Below are 20845 nucleotides of genomic sequence, written 5' to 3'. Positions count from 1 at the left end.
ATGATTTGTGAATATCATTTATATAAATTAAGAAGAGTAAAGGCCCAAGAACTGAACCTTGTGGAACACCCAAGTTAACTGTATGTTTTGATGATATGTTACCACCAATTTGGGTTGTTTGTATTCTATCAGTTAAGTAAGATCTGAACCAGTTGTTGATCACTCCACGGATGCCATAATGATGTAATTTATGTAGAAGTATGGAATGATCAACAGTATCAAAGACTTTATGACTTTTTGGATGGTGTGAGTAGAAAGATAGATATTTGTCCATATGTGTAGGTTTACGGTAAACGTCAGTTTCTAACTGCCCTTCGATATTTCTATGAACATAAGTATCCAAAAAAGCCAACTTTCCCTCACTCTCGCGCTCTACAGTGAATTGAATTGATGGCTCAATAGAATTCAAATGTTTCAACAAATTATCGATCTCATTTTTGTTAACCGCAGAGGTTGTTACTGTATAGACAGTATTCCCAACAGTAGGTTGCTACTGTATAGACAGTATTCCCAACAGTAGGAGACAATATAACATACGTTATATTGTCTCCTACTGTTGGGAATACTGTCTATACAGTAAAAAACTCCACTCATTTCGCGGAATTTATTAGAGGTGAAACTCTAAACGCAGACCAAGTGCTCGTATCGTTTTATGTCGTTTCCTTGTTTACCAAAATCCCTGTCAATCTTGCCATCAAAGTTGCTGAACAAAGACTCACAGAAGATGTTTCTTTATCACAAAGAACATCGTTACCTGTGGAGGATATAATCGATCTTTTATCCTTTTGTCTCAATACGACTTATTTTACTTTCGAAGGCAACTATTACCAGCAGGTTTTTGGGACGGCGATGGGATCCCCGGCCTCGGCAGTAATTGCTAACCTAGTAACGGAAGATGTCAAGCAAAGAGCTTTAGCCTCTAGTCCGGTCAAACCTTTGTTTTGGAAACGATATGTTGACGATGTGGCCTCTGCGGTTAACAAAAATGAGATCGATAATTTGTTGAAACATTTGAATTCTATTGAGCCATCAATTCAACTCACTGTAGAGCGCGAGAGTGAGGGAAAGTTGGCTTTTTTGGATACTTATGTTCATAGAAATATCGAAGGGCAGTTAGAAACAGACGTTTACCGTAAACCTACACATATGGACAAATATCTATCTTTCTACTCACACCATCCAAAAAGTCATAAAAAGTCTGTTGCAAAAACTTTGTTTCAAAGAGCTGAATCGTTACCATCCAATCGCGTTGCTAGAGACAACGAGCGTGATTATGTCCTCAGTGTACTGAGAGAAAACAACTATCCTCGAAACTTTTTAAATGATTGTCTAAAATCCCCTGTCTCGACTAGATGCAATCCCTCAGAGGGTGATTCCTCAAAAACAGGTTTTGCTATAGTTCCATACATTCAGGGAATTGCAGAACCAATCAGGAGGATCCTGAATAATTGTGGTATAAAAGTTGCCTTAAAACCCTTTCAGACATTAGGACATATTTTCGCGAAACCCAAGGATCGCGTAGCGACTAAACAGAAAAACTCATGCTGTATACTCTATACCATGTGGTGATTGCGAGAAAGAATATCTAGGTCAAACAAAACGCCAGTTCGACACACGTTTAAAAGAACATCAAAAGGCCGTATCGAACTTAAACAGTTCAAAATCAGCCTTGGCGGAACACGTGTGTCAAACTAACCATAAAATTGGGTGGAACGATTCAAAAGTCATTACCACTAATGATCGTTATGGACAAAGGCGTTGTTTGGAAGCCTGGCATATTAATGCGAGTCTTTGTGCCCTTAATAGGGATGACGGAAGCTATTTGCCAAAAGAGTATTTACATCTGATTAATAGATGACGTCATTTTGAGAGTATATAAGGAACCGAGTTTCAACATCAGATCACCCCTGATGAAGACACTAGACCGGAGTGTCGAAACGTTGGGTCGTGAAAGTTAATCTTTGTGTGGTGATTACTTTCATTTACTAAAACCAGAGTAGCGATAATTACGATGAACTTTGTCATTATTTCATTCATACTTGCAAATATTAGCATTCTGTGAAATGCTGAAATTTGCATAAATTTACATATTACAAAATACTAAAATATGGCATGTTCTTGAGCCCTCTGGCTTGAGGCTAATAGCCTAATACTACATATTGCTGTTATTACATGAAGTACACAAAAACTACTAGAGGGAAATTTTTTATGCAACCCTTAAAAGTTCCCACTTCCCAATAGGTAATAGACCACTTGCATTATGACGTCACACGCATGAGTGCCTGTGATGCATGATGGTAGGAAGCTGTAAGTTGCTTTCGAACAAAATGGATGCCGTGAGTGGTAACTGTTCTGTTTGGGAAAAGATTTGCTTTGCTTCTATTCTCAACATTGATAGAAACTGTTTTACATATTTTGGCAGAAAAATGCTAAAATTTAAAAAGCCTGTCTTTAAGAACGATAATTTTAAAGTTTTAAATCATCTTGCTACATTTGGTTCATTTCTATGCTGAAGAGAATTGTGTTTCAGGCTCGTATTTGCTGTTTTTAATATTGAATTCGACCTTTGAAAGGAAAAAATAACTGTTTATAAAGTCATATTGCAAGCTGAACCCAGCCCCTCGGGTTAGGTAAACAATGACATACTTGAAGGAAAACCTGGAATGTGGAAAAGGTACTGTTGTGTACCAGAATTTGCAAGTAACAATAGAAGAAACCCCAAATTGTCATTCCATAAGATTCCAAAAAATCAGGATTTAAAATGCAAGTGGTTACGAATATTAAAGAGAAAAGGTGTGAACGATTTCGGTTCTAGCCATAGAGTGTGTTCCTTGCATTTTGCTGGTGGTAAAAAGACATTTAAATAACATTCCAGCTATTTTAACAACTCAAGAGAATATTAAACAAAGAAAACCCTCCACTGTAAGAACATTTGTTCGAAATGAAGTTGCAATTCCAAACACAATAGAAATTGAGGAAAACGCACAAGTTTAGAATGATATGTTGCTTCCACCTGATTTGACAATATTACCTCAAGTTCTTAAGGAGAATGAAGCTGGCATTTTGGAGCATGAGAAAGTAGTTGTACAATTAAATGAGAAAATTTAACATCTTCGAGCTGAAAACAATGCACTACAAACCAAACATAATGAAGAAATGGCTAAAATGACACTTCGCTTATTTGAGATACGAGTTCCGATTTTACACTGGTTTTCCTAATTATTCAACCTTCAAAGCATTTTTTGACTATCTTTCCCCAGCTTGTGAACATCTTATCTACCATGGTTCTAAAACTGCCCCCATAACTTCAGAAGTGCAGTCAAAATGTGGCAAAGTAAGATCCCTATCACCAGAAAATGAACTTTTTCTTGTTCTTGTCTGCTTGCGCTTGGGTTTGCTTCAACAAGATATTGCCCGCCGGTTTAACATTCGATTTTAACATAACCTTTGTGTCCTTCCTATATGGCCTGAACGAAAATTTATTTAAGATAACATGCCTGAATGTTTCAAGAAAGTACATCCAAAAACTAGAGTCATCATAGACTGCACAGAATTGTACATTGAGACACCGTCATCATGTAGAAGCCAGTCTATTACATTTTCAAATTACAAAAACCATAACACTGCTAAGGGCTTAATTGGAATTTCTTCCAATGGCTATCCAAGCTTTGTCTCAAACTTATATGCTGGTCGAACAAGCGACAAAAAATTACTATTGACTGTGGAATACTCAAACTTCTGGAGATGGGTGATGTGGTTATGGCAGATAGAGGGTTTGATATCGAGACAGATATGCCAGAAGAAGTATCATTAAATATTCCACCTTTTCTAAATGGGCAGCCCCAACTATCTTCCCAGGAAGAAGAGTTAACAAGAAAGATTGCATCTGTAAGGGTCCATATTGAGAGAATTAAGAACTACAGAATTTTGCAACCTATTATACCCTTATCATTAGCTGATAATTTAGATCATATATGGAGAGTTTGTTGTTATTTGACTCTGTTCTTACCTCCATTGATTAAAGTTAGAGTCTTGCTTCTAAATTAAACAATTAAAACATGCATGACAACATTTGATAAAATATTACAAGTCTGGTAACATATATTGTGAATAAAAACTGGTTAGTTCAGGTACAATACTGCCCAAAACTTATAGTCAAAATAAATTCTCTCTACATGCAAATCAACCTCAGTGTGAACAACAAAATCACACCACTTAACACAGAGAGTGGCCATGCAACCCTGAATTTTAAAAAAATAGTTATGTTTTGTTTTCAGTTCTGTCTTTCCATTATTCATTTGAAGAAAAAAATCTTTGTCCTTACATGCCTTTTCTAATGAAATGTTTCTTTTTGAAAAAGAGCATTTCACTTCTTCAACAACAATTTGTGCTTGTTCAGTTGGGTCAAAGACACACATTTTGAACACACATCAACGCAACATCCAGCACTCTTAAATTTATTCCATTATAGCTAACTATTTCTTGTCCTTTCCCCACTGACATGGTTTTGGAGTGGAGAAAGCACCTGACTTTAAACATTGGATTTTTGACAAAATTTACTTTGGGTAAATGCTTTTCCTTCTTTTAATCACCACTCCAAAATTTGATTATGTTATTCTTTTTGCCGCTCTTCAAACCATGCTGAACTCCCAGATTGATCTCTGGTATTCTGCTCTATTTCAACTAATTGTTCATGTGTTATTTTTGTGCTTTGCTTTAGTACCTCAATCATATCTGAGAATCTTGGTGTCATTGACAACTTGGGCAAACTCAGGTGTGGGGTTGTACAACAGATTTGGTTGAATAAATTTCCGCTTTCTAACCCGCTCATCCTTTTCATAAACTTTTTTTTGAAAAGTAATATCTTCATAAAGAACTGCTTCGTCCAATTCATCCTTCCTAGGCACATGCCACTGTTGTAGTAATTGTATGCATGTAGGCTCATCAGGAATTTCAGTAAAATCTAATTGCTTGTACTCAATAATTTGAAATAAAAGTGCAACAATGTGTTTGCACTCTCCACCTTTGCCAGCAGGACATGTGCAATTATTATATTGTACTTCAGCATTTAACTTTGTTAAATGGATATAGACTGAATATATATTACTTTCATTGCCACATTTACAAATCCTTTTACGAAAAAGCAAGAAATTTGACCTTTGCTTATATTTGCTTTAACTTGAACGTGGTGCACGTATTTTTGTTTAAACATTTAGTATCCTTGTTTCTTGTGAGAACATGGACCACCAATATCTTCACTTTCTAAGTGTTTCACAAGTAATTCATATGTAAAAGGTGGAGGTCCAGTCAAACGTTTTGTCCATTTTTTAGTTGTCTCATATTCTTGAGCAAGGTCATTGTTTACCTCAGCTGAGGTGCTGAGTTCAGCTTGCATTATGACTGTATAAACTGTTATTTTTTCCTCTCAAAGGTCGAATTCGATATTAAAAACAGCAAATACGAGCCAGAAACACAATTCTCTTCAGGATAGAAATAAACCAAATGTAGCAAGACGATTTAAAACTTCAAAATTATCGTTCTTAAAGACAGGCTTTTTAAATTTTAGCATTTTCCCGCCAAAATAAACACAGTAAGACTGAGGACTAGACTGGTCTTAAAAGATGTTACTAGTGGCTTAGGAGTGAAGTAACTACGGATCTGCCAAGAAACACAAACAAAAAACCTTATTTTGAAATAATATAGAGCCGATTGCCCAAAGAAAAGACAACATACCTATTAAAGCTCGAGTAGCCATACTTCATCAAGCAAATTTTCTCTTCGCGTGTTCATATTTCATCACATTCCAAGCCCATTTTCGTTGTCGTTAAATTTCCTTTACCAGAAGAAAATAATCTAATCTCTCAAGCGATGTCAAAAAAAGTTTCGATCAATGTTGAGAATAGAAGCAAACTGAGAATATCTTTTCCAAAACAGAACAGTTGCCACTCACAGCATCCATTTCATTCGTAAAGCAACTTACAGCCTCCTACCATCATGCATCACAGGCACTCATGCGTGATGCAAGTGGTCTATTTGAGATAGACGCACAATCAGCAGGACTCTGTTACCCTACTGATTTCAGTATTTCAATAATTATTAAAATTTTCCTAAAGCTGGAGGTGATAGTAATTGTCTTTACAGAGCCTTCTCAAAACTGCTATGTGGAAAAGAGGACCTCTGGTGTTTATTGCCAGACTTGACCAGCATAGAGCTATTCACCAATCAACAGTTTTATACATTCCATCCTTATGTTAAAGAGAAGTCTCATATCTTTCATACTGAGAATTCTGCTTTTTCTGCAACTGCTTCTGATGGTGATTTGGCTAATGGTTATGACAGAATGGATCCTTCTACTAGAGCTGTAGTTGTTACTCGAGAGGCATTACGGAATGCAGTAAATGGTACCTTTTGTTCCCTTCTCTGTATGTTTGCTTTGGCAACTGTGATGGAATGGACATCACCACTGTTTACCCAGAAAACATTGGCAAGGAGACTAAGTATTTTAAGTTTTTGAATGGCAAAATCTCTCCAAGAGCAGTACATGCATTATTTGAAGGAAAATCTGTTAAAGATGTCCAACTCATCTTTTTGTGGTCAACTGATGGTATTACGACTCTTCCTGGTTTGGATGCAACCTTTCAACCAAACCATTTTCTCCCACTTATTCAATTTCAACCCAGAGGAAGTAATCAAGAATACCCTATATGTGGGAACTGAGATAGCCCCAAGTGCGCGAGGACCCTAAATGCGCAAGGCTCATAAAATGGGCGTGGCACAGTAAAGCGCAAGGCCCCCGTAAGCATATTTGGTTTAAGACTAAATCCCAAAGCTCAAAGTTTGTAAGCAGATTTTTAATGTGATCTATATCAATTAAAGGTTGAAAAGAATAAAATACTGCACATGAATCGTTATCTTAAAGCATGCTTTGGTATGCTTGTATCTGTCTGAAATTGTTACGAGAAAGCATGCTTCAGTGTGCTTGTATGTATCTGAGTACCCACTTCACATATTTGTAAACAAAAGCCTCAACAGAAACGATGCCAATAAAATGCTTTGAGCAATAGACCTTTTCAGCTTGTATGCAAATTAATCATTTTGAATCACATGGTCTATTTATTGGCTATTCCATGGTCAGAAAATCTGAAATATATATATACATATATTGCGCGTTTCGTTTTGCAACAAAACTTGCTGTTCTCTCGCTCTTGCGAGCAAATGGCATAAATCTATTCCTTTCCTTTTAATATTGAATGGAGTAGTGATTTGGCTTTCATTGGAATTGGTGCAAGGCCCATCTAATATTGACCAAAATTGAGAATCAGGATCTTTTATCTCATAGAATGCTATTGCTAATAGAAGAGACTCCCGTTTAACTATTTTATGGTTGTTGTTGTTGTCCTACTCTATGTCTCTTTTTAAAGACTTAGTGACATGATTAATTTGCTTTGCTAAGCTTGTTGTGAGTGACTGAGCATCTAAATATAAATAGAGCAGATAATATATATATAATAAGTATAATCTTGTTTGAAAAGTCAAAAGAGTGCTCAATACTATAAGATATTAGTAGAGCGAATTAATTAGATGAAATTAAGTTTTAAAATAAATTTATCTAGTTATTGCTACTCAGAGTTTGATGTTTCCCTCGATCTTCAATTAAATTAAGTTTAATTAATTGATCTTCTATTAAATTCGGTTCATTACATTGGATCGCGTGATCAATTGATCTACCGTTAGCTGACAATGCTTGTGCGTGCATGTAGAGTTTCCAGTATAAAACTTCTTGCGATGCCGGCGCTTAGCTTACAGTTCTGATCTTTTGTTTAAAGAATATATACTCATCGGCTTTCAATAGGCAAAGTTTTTCTTCGATGCAGAGATTACAACGTCTTCCACCAGGTTTGTAAGAATAAGCATGTTGCAATACTGACCACTTCAACTCGAATTCTGTACCGTCTTTTTATCCCCAGATGAACATCGAGATTTCTGTCTCTTTTTGCAGCTACTTCAAAGAAGTAGCCTGCTATGCCAGCATGTCTTTCAAGGATTGAGGGATAGTTACGCTTTGCACATACGTCATCTATTTTTACCGAAGATTTTACGAGCATTTACGCTTGCTTACGCTTCTATACATAACAGGAGAGATTCGTCGTGATTTATGTGCATTCGCGCACATAGTGATATATAACCTTACCTCAGTTACCTGTTTTGGAATTTTTACAATTACATGATTACAAAGTAAAGCTACTGCATTCAGCGATTTTAGCCTGAAAAGTTCGTTATTGGCTTGGATACCGTTATTATCAGAAGAAGAAAGGCTTGGAAGAATATTATCTTATTTAACAATCAGGTAAGACCCGAACTCTGCAGCCGAGCTGTCTTATCTCCAATTGTTTTTATATAGTTAATGTGGGATCTATAGCCATCAAACTAAAAGATCCCGTGTCAGGCCTATAATGGCCTATAACCACGGCGTATTATGTTTACCTATCGTGATGTGTGCGATATTGCGGGATATATAAATTCTAATAAAATTAATTAAGGAACACCACCTATTGTCGGGATCGCTTCTACACAAATTCTATAAATTAAGGAAGACCTTGTAATTTCACCTCATATTTCAGTCAAAATTGCACCTTATATTTATGTTTACTTTTCATAGTTTAACAATTTCTGTCTTAAGTGTATGTGGTAGTAACTGTCGTTAGCATCGATCGCATGGAATACCAATGTATTTCTTTATTGTGTAAAGACTATTTCTCATTGTCAGTGTCTAGTGTCTGTCCATGTGTCTAGTTAACCCATTCAGTGGCTTTGCTTACTCTGTCTAGCACCAGTGTCTAGCGTCAGACAATTTTACTCGTCAAGGCCGGGAGAGTGCTTGCTGGGTTAACGTTAGGGTTGGATTTATAGGGTTAGGGCTTAAATAGTTGGAAAGAAAGTGAAGCATATGTTCAAAAAATATAAACTCCTCCTAAAATGTGACAGGTATATATCAGCACCCGACAAGTTTATAACAAGTTAAAAAGACAAAAACTTGTGCATAACCAGGTCAACTAAATACTTTCTTATTTTCTTTCAGGTGTGCTGTGTTAGTGTTGACAGCTGTGTTGTGACTAGTAACAACATCACTGATCAAAGTGACCAAACTCACCATCAATCAGGCATCAAATTGTGTGAATTCACAGTGTGGTCCTAGATTGTGGTCCATGCAACAAAAAAATCTCATTGAAATATCATTGAAATCTTACCAGATCTTACTAGCAACTCATTGAAATACTTCACTGAAATAGTGCTGAATTTATAAGAAATCTTATCGAATTAAATATTACATTGAGATATATTACTAAATAAAATTGCAATATTATTTGATTCTTTATTAAATTTGTGTGCAATCATCTCTTTGCAAATATTATTTGAGTATTAAATAAAGTAGATACAGAAATTGAAGTACTGAAAACACCAGTTGACAGAACTAAAAAGTATTGCTCATATTCTTGAAATATTGTTGAGTATCACTGAAAAAGTATTGAAATATCACTGAGTTGTATAGGATATTACTAAATTGAACAAGTCAGTAAATACTTACATATACTACAAAGTAAAGGTACATACTCTTCTAAAGCTTGGAAGTAATTGGGTTGATTGTAAGTATGGGTGTGTCAATTGAACAGTACAGAGCCAAAGTAGGTTCCCATGCAAACTTTGTTAAGCAAAAGGAAATTGAAAGGCATCTTAAAGATAAATTCCGAAACACACTGTTAATGTTATTTTACCTAAATTTGTTTTATTTACCCACATTAAAACAAATGGGTGTACAGCATTAAGCATATAAAAAATACTGAAACTCAAGTTTGGTTACTAAAAGCTTTACATTATTATCATGTATATGTTCCTTTATTGTTAAAATTATCAAATGACGTAGAGACTAACCCAGGCCCTACATTGTATGATATAATTGATCCAACTGCAACAGTTTGTGCAGACTTCAGCCAAGGTGATAGAAGATTTGGTGCAAGTGCAGGTAAACAGTGTGTAGCAATGTCACTAACATCAATAGTACACAATCAAATAGAAAACGCAAGTACCTGGACTTCTTTTTCTTTGAATAATGTATTATTGAATGGCAACAGTCTTTATACTTGTATTCGTAATTCTGTTGGTAAAGATTTGCTGTTGCTGACTGATGTCCCTGAAATGATTTCTGCTTATGGTAAAATTTACAATTTAGAGTACAGTCAACCATATGCTGGTGCAGTTTCTATACCCTACAGTGATGAGCCCTATTTTTCACTTGAAGATTCTCTCAGTAAAATATTTTTACCTTCTGAATTAAACTATAACTATGGATTGCTTACTATCGGTGTCAACACACTGGCAATTTTAAAACGACTATCAAGGCAAAAGAAATATCGAAGAAAAGTAAGTAAAAATGAAACACCAGAAAGAAAAGAAAAACGATTGTTAAGGGGATATCAAAAAAAAGTACGTGAAAATGAAACTTAAGAAATGAGAGAGAAACGACTGTCAAAAAACAAGCAACATAATGCACAAGCACTCGGAAATAAAACGCCTGAGAAAGGAGACGAACATTTGTCAAGAAACAAACAATATAAAAGAAAAATACTTTAAAATGAAACACCTGAAAAAAGAGACACAAGGTTGCTGAACCAGCGAAATATTTACAAACGAAATCGACTAAATCAAACTGAATGTCTTAGAAAAAGGTTGTCTCGGCAAAATGAATCCCAAATTTGTCAATCCAACTCGATCTCTGATCTTGTTGCAAAATTCCACGAGGCTGTATTGAAGGGACCTTTGTACGTTTGTAGTTGTTGCCATCAATTATGGTATAAGCATAGTGTTTGTCCAGCAGTTAGAGTTCGATTAAGTAATCCAAACATGGTTAAGCACTTGCAAAATACAACCAGTGTTGACAATAAAGAGTGGCTCTGTCAATCATGCAATAGACACTTAAAGAAAAGTAAGGTTCCTCCTTGGGCAGTGACAAATGGAATGCAATTTCCAGAGAAGCCCGATTTTTTCGATCTTAATGAACTAGAATAGGCTACTTGCTCCCAGACTAGCTTTTCAGAAGATAATGCAGGCTCCTAGAGGAAATCAATTAAAAATAAATGGTAATGTCGTTAATGTACTTGCAGATGTTAACAGCACTGTTAGTATGTTACCAAGATTACCTCATGAAACTGGTACAATTAAGGTTCAGCTGAAACGCAAACTACAATACAAGAGTGCAGTGTTGTCGCTTAATGTTCGACCACATAAGGTTTTTCAAGCAGCAGCTTGGTTAGCAACTAATAGTGCCCTTTATCAAGAAGAGGGAATTTTACTTAATCTAGCTTGGGATGAAAATTTCATTCAGCAAGGTACTGAAGAAACATCTGGTGATTATAATGCAGAGTTTCCTTGCGCGACTGAGAATATAGATAACTCAAATAGTGATGATTTTAGTGAAGGCGAAGCAGAAATACCAGCTGGCGTCACCGATACAATGTTAACAGCAACAGATTTTTTCGATGACAGTGAAAGACAACAAATTTATAATTTTGCTCCCAGAGAAGGCAGCAGACCACTTAGCCTATTTCGTGATCAATATTCGGAAGAGTTAGCTTAACCTCACATATTTTTGGGCCAAAAGAGACCAGAAGACAAACAACGATTAACCAGTGTTTACTACAATGACATTTGCAAATCAGAATTAAGACAGTCTGACCAAAGAGCAGCAATTTGTGTTGAAAACATTTTTTTTAAAGCAAAAAAGCTTCAAATGAAAATTCTGTTAGGAAAGTCACAAATTGCCTTGAGAAAGTGCAAAGGTAATGATAGAGTATTAACGGCAGGACATTTGAAGAACCCAGGTGGTTTAGAAAGACTAATACATCATGATGAAGGTTACAAGTTCTTAAGAGCTATTAGAGGATCTCCACCATATTTTGAAAAAGCCAAGAAAGATTTGTTCGCAATGATTCGGTAACTTGGTCCAGCAACATTGTTCTGTAGCTTTTCTTCTGCAGAGACAAAATGGATTCATTTGCTTAGAATACTAGGACAACTTGTCGATAAAAAAAATTGTAGTGACGACGAACTTCAAAATTTAAATTGGGAAGAAAAATGCAGATTAATTCAAAGTGACCCAGTAACTTGTGCAAGACATTTTGACTATCAATTTAACATATTTCTTAGACAGTTTCTTATGAGCAACATCGCTCCTTTAGGGAAACCGAAGGACTGGTTTTACAGAGTGGAGTACCAGCAAAGAGGTTCACCTCATATTCACATGATGATATGGTTAGAAGGCGCCCCAGCATTTGGAATTGACAAAGATGAAGATGTTACATCATTTATCGATAAGATAATTACTTGTGCGAAACCAAAGGATAATGCTAGCCTACTTGATTTGGTTAGCCGACAAACTCACAGACATTCTCGTACATGCAGAAAGAAATCGAAAAATGTGTGTAGATTTAACTATCCGCAGCCACCTATGACTTCAACCCAGATTTTGTATCCTCTGGATAGCACTGTTTCTTCAACGAATGTGAAAAAACTAAAAGAAACCTGGAAAGATATTAGGAAGAAACTAAATGATCTGAAAGAGGGAGAAGATATCACTTTTGACCAACTTTTGAGTGATTTAGGTGTACCTGAGGAAACTTATATTCTGGCAATTAGGTCATCCCTGAATTGTCCCACTATATTTCTAAAACGAAAACCAAATGAACTAAGGATCAATAACTATAATCCCCTGTGTTTAAGTGCTTGGAGAGCTAATATGGATGTGCAGTTTATTCTTGATGTGTATGCTTGTGCAATGTACATAGTGTCCTACATTTCAAAAGCCCAAAAAGGAATGAGCGAATTGTTGCAAAAAGTTTGTGCTTCAGTAAAAGAAGGTCATTCTAACGTTAAACAACAAGTAAGGGATATTGGAAATAAATTTCTAAACAGCGTTGAAATCAGTGCTCAGGAAGCAGTGTATATCATTTTGCAATTACCAATGAGAAAATCCTCTCGCGACGTAATATTTATTAATACATCACCTCCTGCTGAAAGAGTTCAGCTTTTAAAACTAATAAATGAAATCGAAGAGATGCCAGATGAAAGTGAAGAAATTCATTCAGGTGGGCTCTCTGGGCAGCATGGTATGATTCTTCCCGTAAACCGTATGATAAAGGCACGAAACGCTTAGATATTGATCTGCTAACGATGAAAATAATGAAGATGATCTATGCGATGACAGTATTTCATGTACGACAACAACAACAACAACAAAAATAAAGAAAAGATCAAAGGCCAGAATCATTAGAAGTCCCCGGTTTAACAAAGAATCTCATCTAGAAAAACATTATCTGAACTGATTATGCTTTTTACTCCCTGGCGCAATGAAGAATCTGATTTAATAGGAAAATATTCTTCATATAAGGACAAATATTTAGCTTTGTCAGATCAAATTGCCGAGCAGATGAAAGAGTATGCCGTTCGTGCAGAGGACTTGAATCAAATACAACAGCACCTAGACGACGATGATGAATATGACTCAATTGCTCCAGTAACACAACACATTGAACAACAAGATGAAAATGAAGGTAACCAAGATTTGCATCCTGATTTCAATGAAAGCTACGATTTATCCGATGACCTTGGAGTACCGTCACGTCAACCCAATGCTGAACCATTGATACTAGATGAAATGCAAGACAATGAATATCGCGCAATGGCACAGAAACTTAACAAAGAGCGGAAAGAGTTCTTTTCACATGCTTTGCATTTGATTAAAACTTCTGAAAAACCATTTTACTGTTCTCTAAGTGGAGGCGGAGGAGTTGGTAAATCTCATTTAACCAAATCAATTTATCAAGCTGCACTTAAGTACTATAATTCTTGTGAAGGTGAAGATTTTCATCAAGTTAACATTTTGCTCTTAGCTCCAACAGGAAAAGCTGCTTTTCTTATCAGAGGTAATACAATTCATGGTGCACTTGCAATACCAGCAAGTCAATCGTTAAAAAATTACAGACAACTTGACTCAAGTAGATTAAACACGTTACGAAGTGTACTGTGTGGTGTTAAATTAATTTTGTTAGATGAAATATCAATGGTTGGAAACAACATGTTTACTGTTCAAATAAACAACCGATTAAAGGACATAAAAGGCTGCAAAGAAGACTTTGAAGGTGTTAACATGATTGCAATTGGTGATTTATTTCAACTACCTCCAGTATTTGACGGATATGTTTTCAATGATATTCAGGATTCCGAATATAGTTTACTTTCACCAAATTTATGGAAAAAATACTTTAGAATGTATGAACTTAAAGAAATAATGAGGCAGAGCGAAAGCAAAATATTTGCTGAAATTTTGAATTGCTTACGAGAAGGAAAACATACAAAGAATGATATTACAAAAATCAAAGAGAGATGTGTTGACGAAACAAGATGTCCAGATGAATGACTCTGTTTACCGCGCATCTAGTAGAAATCTGATATAATGACTCTGTTTACCGCGCATCTAGTAGAAATAAATGTATTATCATGGCACAAGATAGCGTCATTGGAGCCACTTCTACTGAACTGAGAGACAAAATACTAAGGCAAGTACCTCACCTTTCATTGAAAAATACAAAGCAATTGGCAAAAAATCTGGGTCTAGCTGAAGGGGAAAGAACAGACATTGCTCTCAATGTAAGAACTGATGATGGTTTAACAAATGGTGCTGGCAATGTGATAAAATTAATCAAACTTCATCAACCAAAGAAACCTTCTGGTATTATTTGGGTGCAGTTTGACGATGAAAATGTTGGCAAGAAAACTAGACACGAAAATAGACATTTGTATGTTAAAGATATTCAGAATACATGGACGCCAATTAAACCAGTTACCACGCAATTTTTAATAGGTAGAACAAAGTCAGCTCAAGTAGTGAGAAAACAATTTCCGTTGCGACCAGCAGCAGCTAAAACTGTACACAGATCGCAAGGTGATACCCAGTCTCAGATTGTGGTAAACCTTGATATTAAAGAGCTATCCCTCATATACACTATGTTGCCCTTAGTAGAGTAACTACGATAGATGGACCAACTTATGTGAGAAAAAAATTATTGTCGATACAAAGGTTACTGCTGAGATGAAGCAGTTGAGAACACAAAGGAAACTGAAACTTTGCTTTACTCCACTTTACAACATCGATCATTCGCATCTGAAGGTTTGTTATTTAAATGCTCGCTCACTGCATAAACACATTGAAAATGTCCGAAATGACTTCAATTTGACTTCTGCTGACATATTTTCCGAAACAAGATTCAGTCCATTTGATGATGATGAAAGCTACACTATCAACGGTTTTCAACTATTTCGAAATGACAGCGACATGACACACCATAGCAATGGCAGACCATTTGGTGAGACAGCAGTATATAGTCAGTTACCATTTCTAGAAGGCTATCCTTACATTCACAATATTAATGGTATTGAATTTACTATAGTTAAAATTAACAACAATGAAGAATTAACAATAATAGGAATCTATCGTTCGCCAAGAATTCCTGTTACTCGATTATACTCTGCATTAGCTGATATCCTTGCTCAAGATACTTCCCAGCAAAATATCATCATTGGAGACTTTAACATAAATTGGATGGTTGACACTCAAAGACAGGCTCTTTACAATATAATGGTCACAAACAAAGGCTATAAACAATCAATAAATGATTTAACAACCGACAATGGAACCATTATTGATCTCATATTTACAAATATTGCTGATAAAGGTAATTCTGGTGTTATAGAAACATATTTTAGTGATCACAAAGCAATTTGGATAGTATATGCAAACTAATAGTACTAATAGATTTTACAAATCTCACAAGTTTTCATTCAAGTCTAATTGCAATATTGAACAAAAATATATATTTATATTTCTCTTGCAACTGACTAAAATGTACTAACAGTCAAACGATAGTCCCACTGTGAACCAATAAATGCTTGAGAAATCGCTTCAGCTATCTATTGACTATATACCTGCTATATACTATATATACTATGTATGACGTCTATAGCTGAAATATTGCTCATTTTATCTTATTCTTTGTATTGTGTTCATTTTAATTCTACAAAACGTAGCACTGTACTATATTTTTTCAAAGTGTGAACCGTTGTATTTTTACAATACAAAAGGCTGTTTCATGCATTTATTTTTTTGCAGTAATTTTGCTCTCCTGTTCTCCAACAGGGGGCGTCCCTCTATTTCAAAAAGTTTTGCGCTTCAGCCGGAATATTAAAGATATTACGTTTGTTGCTAATTTTAGTTGTGCAAAATTATCAACCACCAGTAAAACTACTGGCAAATTGCCAGTAAAAACCCGCATCACGTGATTTAACTTACTATATATAACACGCATGTGGCATGTTTGTCGCTTCGTGTTGACGGCTAAGCGCAAACATCAAACATGGCAAGCAGACAAGCGAAACAAAGATCTAGGAAAGGTATGACAAACTCTTAATAAATTCAAAACCAAATTAATTTTCCCAAACTTCAAGCATTTATTTTTTCTCGTTTAATAGATTTGCCTTCGGCTACCCCTGGCCCTGCTGATTCCCGTAAACAATCACCTGCGACAAATACTCAAAGAAAAGGTAATGTGTCTTATACTTACAGTAAAAGAATCGAAAATACAATAGACATAAACCTCGAAACTCGGAAATTTTCTTTATAATTATTAACTTTTTTATTATACTTTATAGATTGGGCGTCCACCGCCGTCCACCGCCTTTAATAGCCCAGCTATTGAACAACAACCAGCAACAAATGCCCAAGGCCAAGAAAATAAACAGCCTGCCAAGCGTAAAATAAATGACGACTCCCTGGTGGGTTACATTCACGATGTCAGTCCCACGAAAGTCAGTGGCAAAGGTTCATCGTACTTTTCATTCTACATACAAGACAAACAAAGAGTGTCCAAAGCAATTTGCTTTTCGCCTGAAAAGCGCAAAATGCTCGAAAGCAAAGCGGAAAGCTGCATACCTTGTAAAGTTAGCAGATACAATAAAAGCAGTCAAGACAGCAGCGAAAACGTTGTATGGATAAACAAGAATACCAGAATTGATGATGCTCCGATACGCAAGTCAATTTGCCCTACAGCAAAGTCGAAGTGAAGCCCCCGCTGCTACATAAGTACAAGATTTGCGAGACATGAAAATCAACCAGCTTGTGACCGTCGTTGAAGAAGGCACATACTACGAGGCTCGTAATATTCTACTTCGGCAATACAACAGCGAGAAATACCTATGTTCAACTCCAGCATCAGTCTTTGTGAGGCTTTCCGTTTCTCAACCAAAGATTTTGTTATTCCTATTATTTTTTCTTAGATCAGGCACTGAAGAACAGTATGGTGAAATTGAGCAATTATTGGATGACATATCTGCATTTATTGATGATATGCAAAAGGCCACAACAACCAAAAGAAAGAAAGATGAATTTGATAGAAAGAATGCAGAAATGTTTCGAGATGCTGCTATGCTTTCAATGAGAGAAAGTAGGTTATAAAGATGCAATCCTAAGCTGAGTGGTTAAAAAATTGCTTTTGTTTGGGGCAAACAGGGCTGCAAATAAATTTTGGAGCGGGTATGGAAGGGGGGTAGTTAATATTAAAACAGCTTTTTAAGGCATCATCATTAATGTTTTGCATACATTCAGGCCCAGAGTACCCCCCCCCCATCCCTTTGAATGGTCCTGGTGGCATATTTTTGGCATATATGGTTATATTTTTTTAAAAGAACAACCAAACAATAGTGACACTGAAGATGAGGATGCTGCAAATGAAAGTGAGCTCTCAACTAATAAAGGCAAGTCTATAGTTTCTCTTCTAACCTTACCATATTAATAATTACCATATACTAAAAATATAATGTTTACCAGTTCACACTTTGTGCTATTGTAAATGATAGGTAAGAAAAGAAAAAGAATCAACAAGTCTGATCTTGTTACATACCTGTCACAGAAGAGCGAGGCAAATAATGAAATGAAGGAAAAGGAGCTAGAGTTTCAAAACCATGCATTGGAGATTGAAACTGAATTAAAAAGAGAAGAAATGGCATTGGAAAAGAAAAGATTAGAAGTTCAAGAAAAGCAAATTGCAATACAGTTTGAAATGTTAAAATCGTTAATGAGCAAGTTCTCAAAAGAAGATTAAATGTTAATTATTTTATTATTAACACTTAGAGAGCATTCATAACTTCTGTGGTATGGGGCTATGTATTTAAAGCAAAACATTTCACACTAATGTACTAGAAGTACAGCAACTGACTGTCAGGAAACACTAGAAATGAATAAAGGTCAACAAATTTTGTCGATTCTCCTAATTTTTCCTAGAAAACATCTGCCCCCCATTCAAATCTTCATAGCCCTTGCCAAATAAGTTATCAATGTTCATGTTTACACACGTTTATTGTAAATGCTTTTCTCTGTTATAAAATAATTTGCTAGCACCACATTAATGAAAATTATGTTAGAGTGACGCCGTTAAATTATTAAAAATGAATCGTTCAACTTATTGCGTATAATTACAGACTTTAATTTAATGACCCAAATAATTTTGGAGATCAGGGGGAGCCAAATTAAAAAATCTTGATGTGGTGCTGCCATAAAGGCATAAAGGCATTAGAATGGCACCCACAACGTAGTACATGCCAATTGGTTGTAAAAGTACCTTGAGGTTCTTTTTGAAATCGAGGAAAGCAAAGTAGTACTGAACCAGTTTACCAAATGTCCACTCAACTGATACACGTAGTTTACTCATGGTTTGGTGGAACTTTGTTGATCTCTTGTTACTGCTGCTCCTCTATATGGTGCAAGTAAATGTGGTCGAAGTGGGTATGCTGGATCTCCGTACAATGTAAATATTTGGGGTGGTCTAAAATAATCTTCAAGCTTAGGTAACAATTTGCTCTCATGCAGCATAAATGCATCATGGTGTTTCCCAGCAATTGGACCATATAAGTTGGAAATAAGTCCATTAGGACAAACAACACTCTAAAGAATAAAAATATTCATTTTGAAATTACATTACAATATAAATAATATTATGGCTAAACAAAGACAAAAGCTCAAAATTAATTAATTAAATGGGAGTAAACATAAAACCTATGAGTGAAACCTGAAATTTTAAACCGTGTACACGCTTATGTCCAGAGAAGAGAATTCTTTGGTTTCTTATTGGTCTGCAGCATGGCCGCAACGTTCCATCGATGAATCCCCAGCCATTTTTAATAGGACTTCCGGAATCATGAATAGCTCGAGCAAATACATCAACTTGAATCCAGTTTTGATCAAGCTCTTCAAGCAGGTAATGATACCGTTCATAAATGTCATTAAGAATCTAGAGAAAATATCAAACACAACTCAAATAAAGATCTGACGGTAATGTTCTCAGGCCAGTAGTATACATGGTGTCTCAGTAGCCGAAGCCAGCATTTCAGAATCCTATTTGACCTTACCTGATGGACAATCATACTAAGTTCTGGTTCGGGTCTTCCAAACAAGAAACATAAATCTGAAAGGCGATTTGGATATGTTAGCCGTCTCAGCAATATTAAGAACGCCTCCAATCCACTAGCAACAGTTCCGTTTGGACACTTATAAAATGCAGGGATAGAAAAATGCAACAATAATTGGTGAATATCGTTCTTGGCAAATCTGTAACAAAATTTAAAGCAATCATAAGATATGAATGTAAGTATATGGTTTAATACATCGGAGCCATTTGTTCCGTAGTCAAATAGTTTACTATGATGCAGTCAATGACATACCTGAACAAATTAATGCACGCATTTTCATCAATTTTATCCAAATCTATTGTAAATGACAAATGGCTTTGTGGTTCGTTCATAATATAAAATGCTAAGATACTTTCAATATCTTCCTCAAAACTTTCATCCTCATCGCCCTCAGCAGCAAGACAAAACAATAAATCATCCAACTGTCTCCTGCAAGAATACAATTATAAAAAATTTAATCTGTTTTGAGGAAAATAAGAATAAAAAGGTATAACAACGTCAAATAAGTATTTACCTTTCTTGGGCTGCCGCCATGTTTGTTTTTTACCCGGATTCCAAAACGAACGGGAATCTTAACCGGAATTTCTTACCCGGTTTACGACTACGGGTACAGGTAAAATACCCGCACCCATACACCGGAACTGGGGTATCTTAACCTCTCTAATCTCGAAATTTAACCCTTCTATGGAGTAGATGCCTCTAGGATCGGATACTCTACAGTAAGAAATCGACCATAAATAGCTTTCCGCCTTTCCCTGACATAATAAAATGATTAGCTTGCACAAAATATCTTGCAATGCAAAATGCACAAGGAAGCAAACACATTTATATTAATTTACAGGTCACCCAAACGTATTGTACATTCGTACTTACGCGAAACCTGCAGTACCTAATTGTGAGACAAACCGGAACATGCCCGCTCCTTATTTAACTATAAAATCTGTCTAAAGCGTCTAAATCTTCCAAGCATTTTGGGTTGCACATTTTGCATCCAAAACCTCGTCGTCTTAAAATTTAGAATTCATGCTAGCAAGTTTTTGCTGCAAGTTTTTTCTGCTCTTGGCCCGTGCAGCAATTTTCAGCGATATTCACCCTGCACGGCGGAGTAAAATTTGCCAATCTCGCCCCTTTAAAATAATAAGCCAAAAATTTCGTCCGCTCCTCTTGAGTTTTTGTGCAATTTCTAACTTTGTTTAAGCTGCTAAATACCAGTGTTTACCATACCCATTTGCTACAGTGGCAATGTACAAATTAAACTATTTACGAACATTACAGT

At 35.8% G+C, this 20845-nt stretch overlaps 1 protein-coding gene across 1 annotated transcript; it reads right to left on the bottom strand.

Moving 5' to 3' along the window:
* Positions 1–18808: 18808 nt before the first annotated feature.
* On the bottom strand, positions 18809–19936 carry LOC114518596. Its single transcript, XM_028538613.1, has 4 exons — positions 19822–19936; positions 19510–19708; positions 19170–19391; positions 18809–19045 (listed from the first exon to the last, which is right to left on the bottom strand). Exons 1-4 carry the CDS (start codon positions 19899–19901, stop codon positions 18809–18811), a joined length of 738 nt encoding a protein of 245 aa, XP_028394414.1. The 5' UTR covers positions 19902–19936.
* Between the last annotated feature and the right edge of the window lie 909 nt (positions 19937–20845).

This window comes from Dendronephthya gigantea, unplaced genomic scaffold (assembly GCF_004324835.1).
Source record: "Dendronephthya gigantea isolate DGI-Jeju-01 unplaced genomic scaffold, DenGig_1.0 000011F, whole genome shotgun sequence".
NCBI classification, from domain to species: domain Eukaryota; kingdom Metazoa; phylum Cnidaria; class Anthozoa; order Malacalcyonacea; family Nephtheidae; genus Dendronephthya; species Dendronephthya gigantea.
This window is presented reverse-complemented; position numbering and strand designations above follow the sequence as displayed.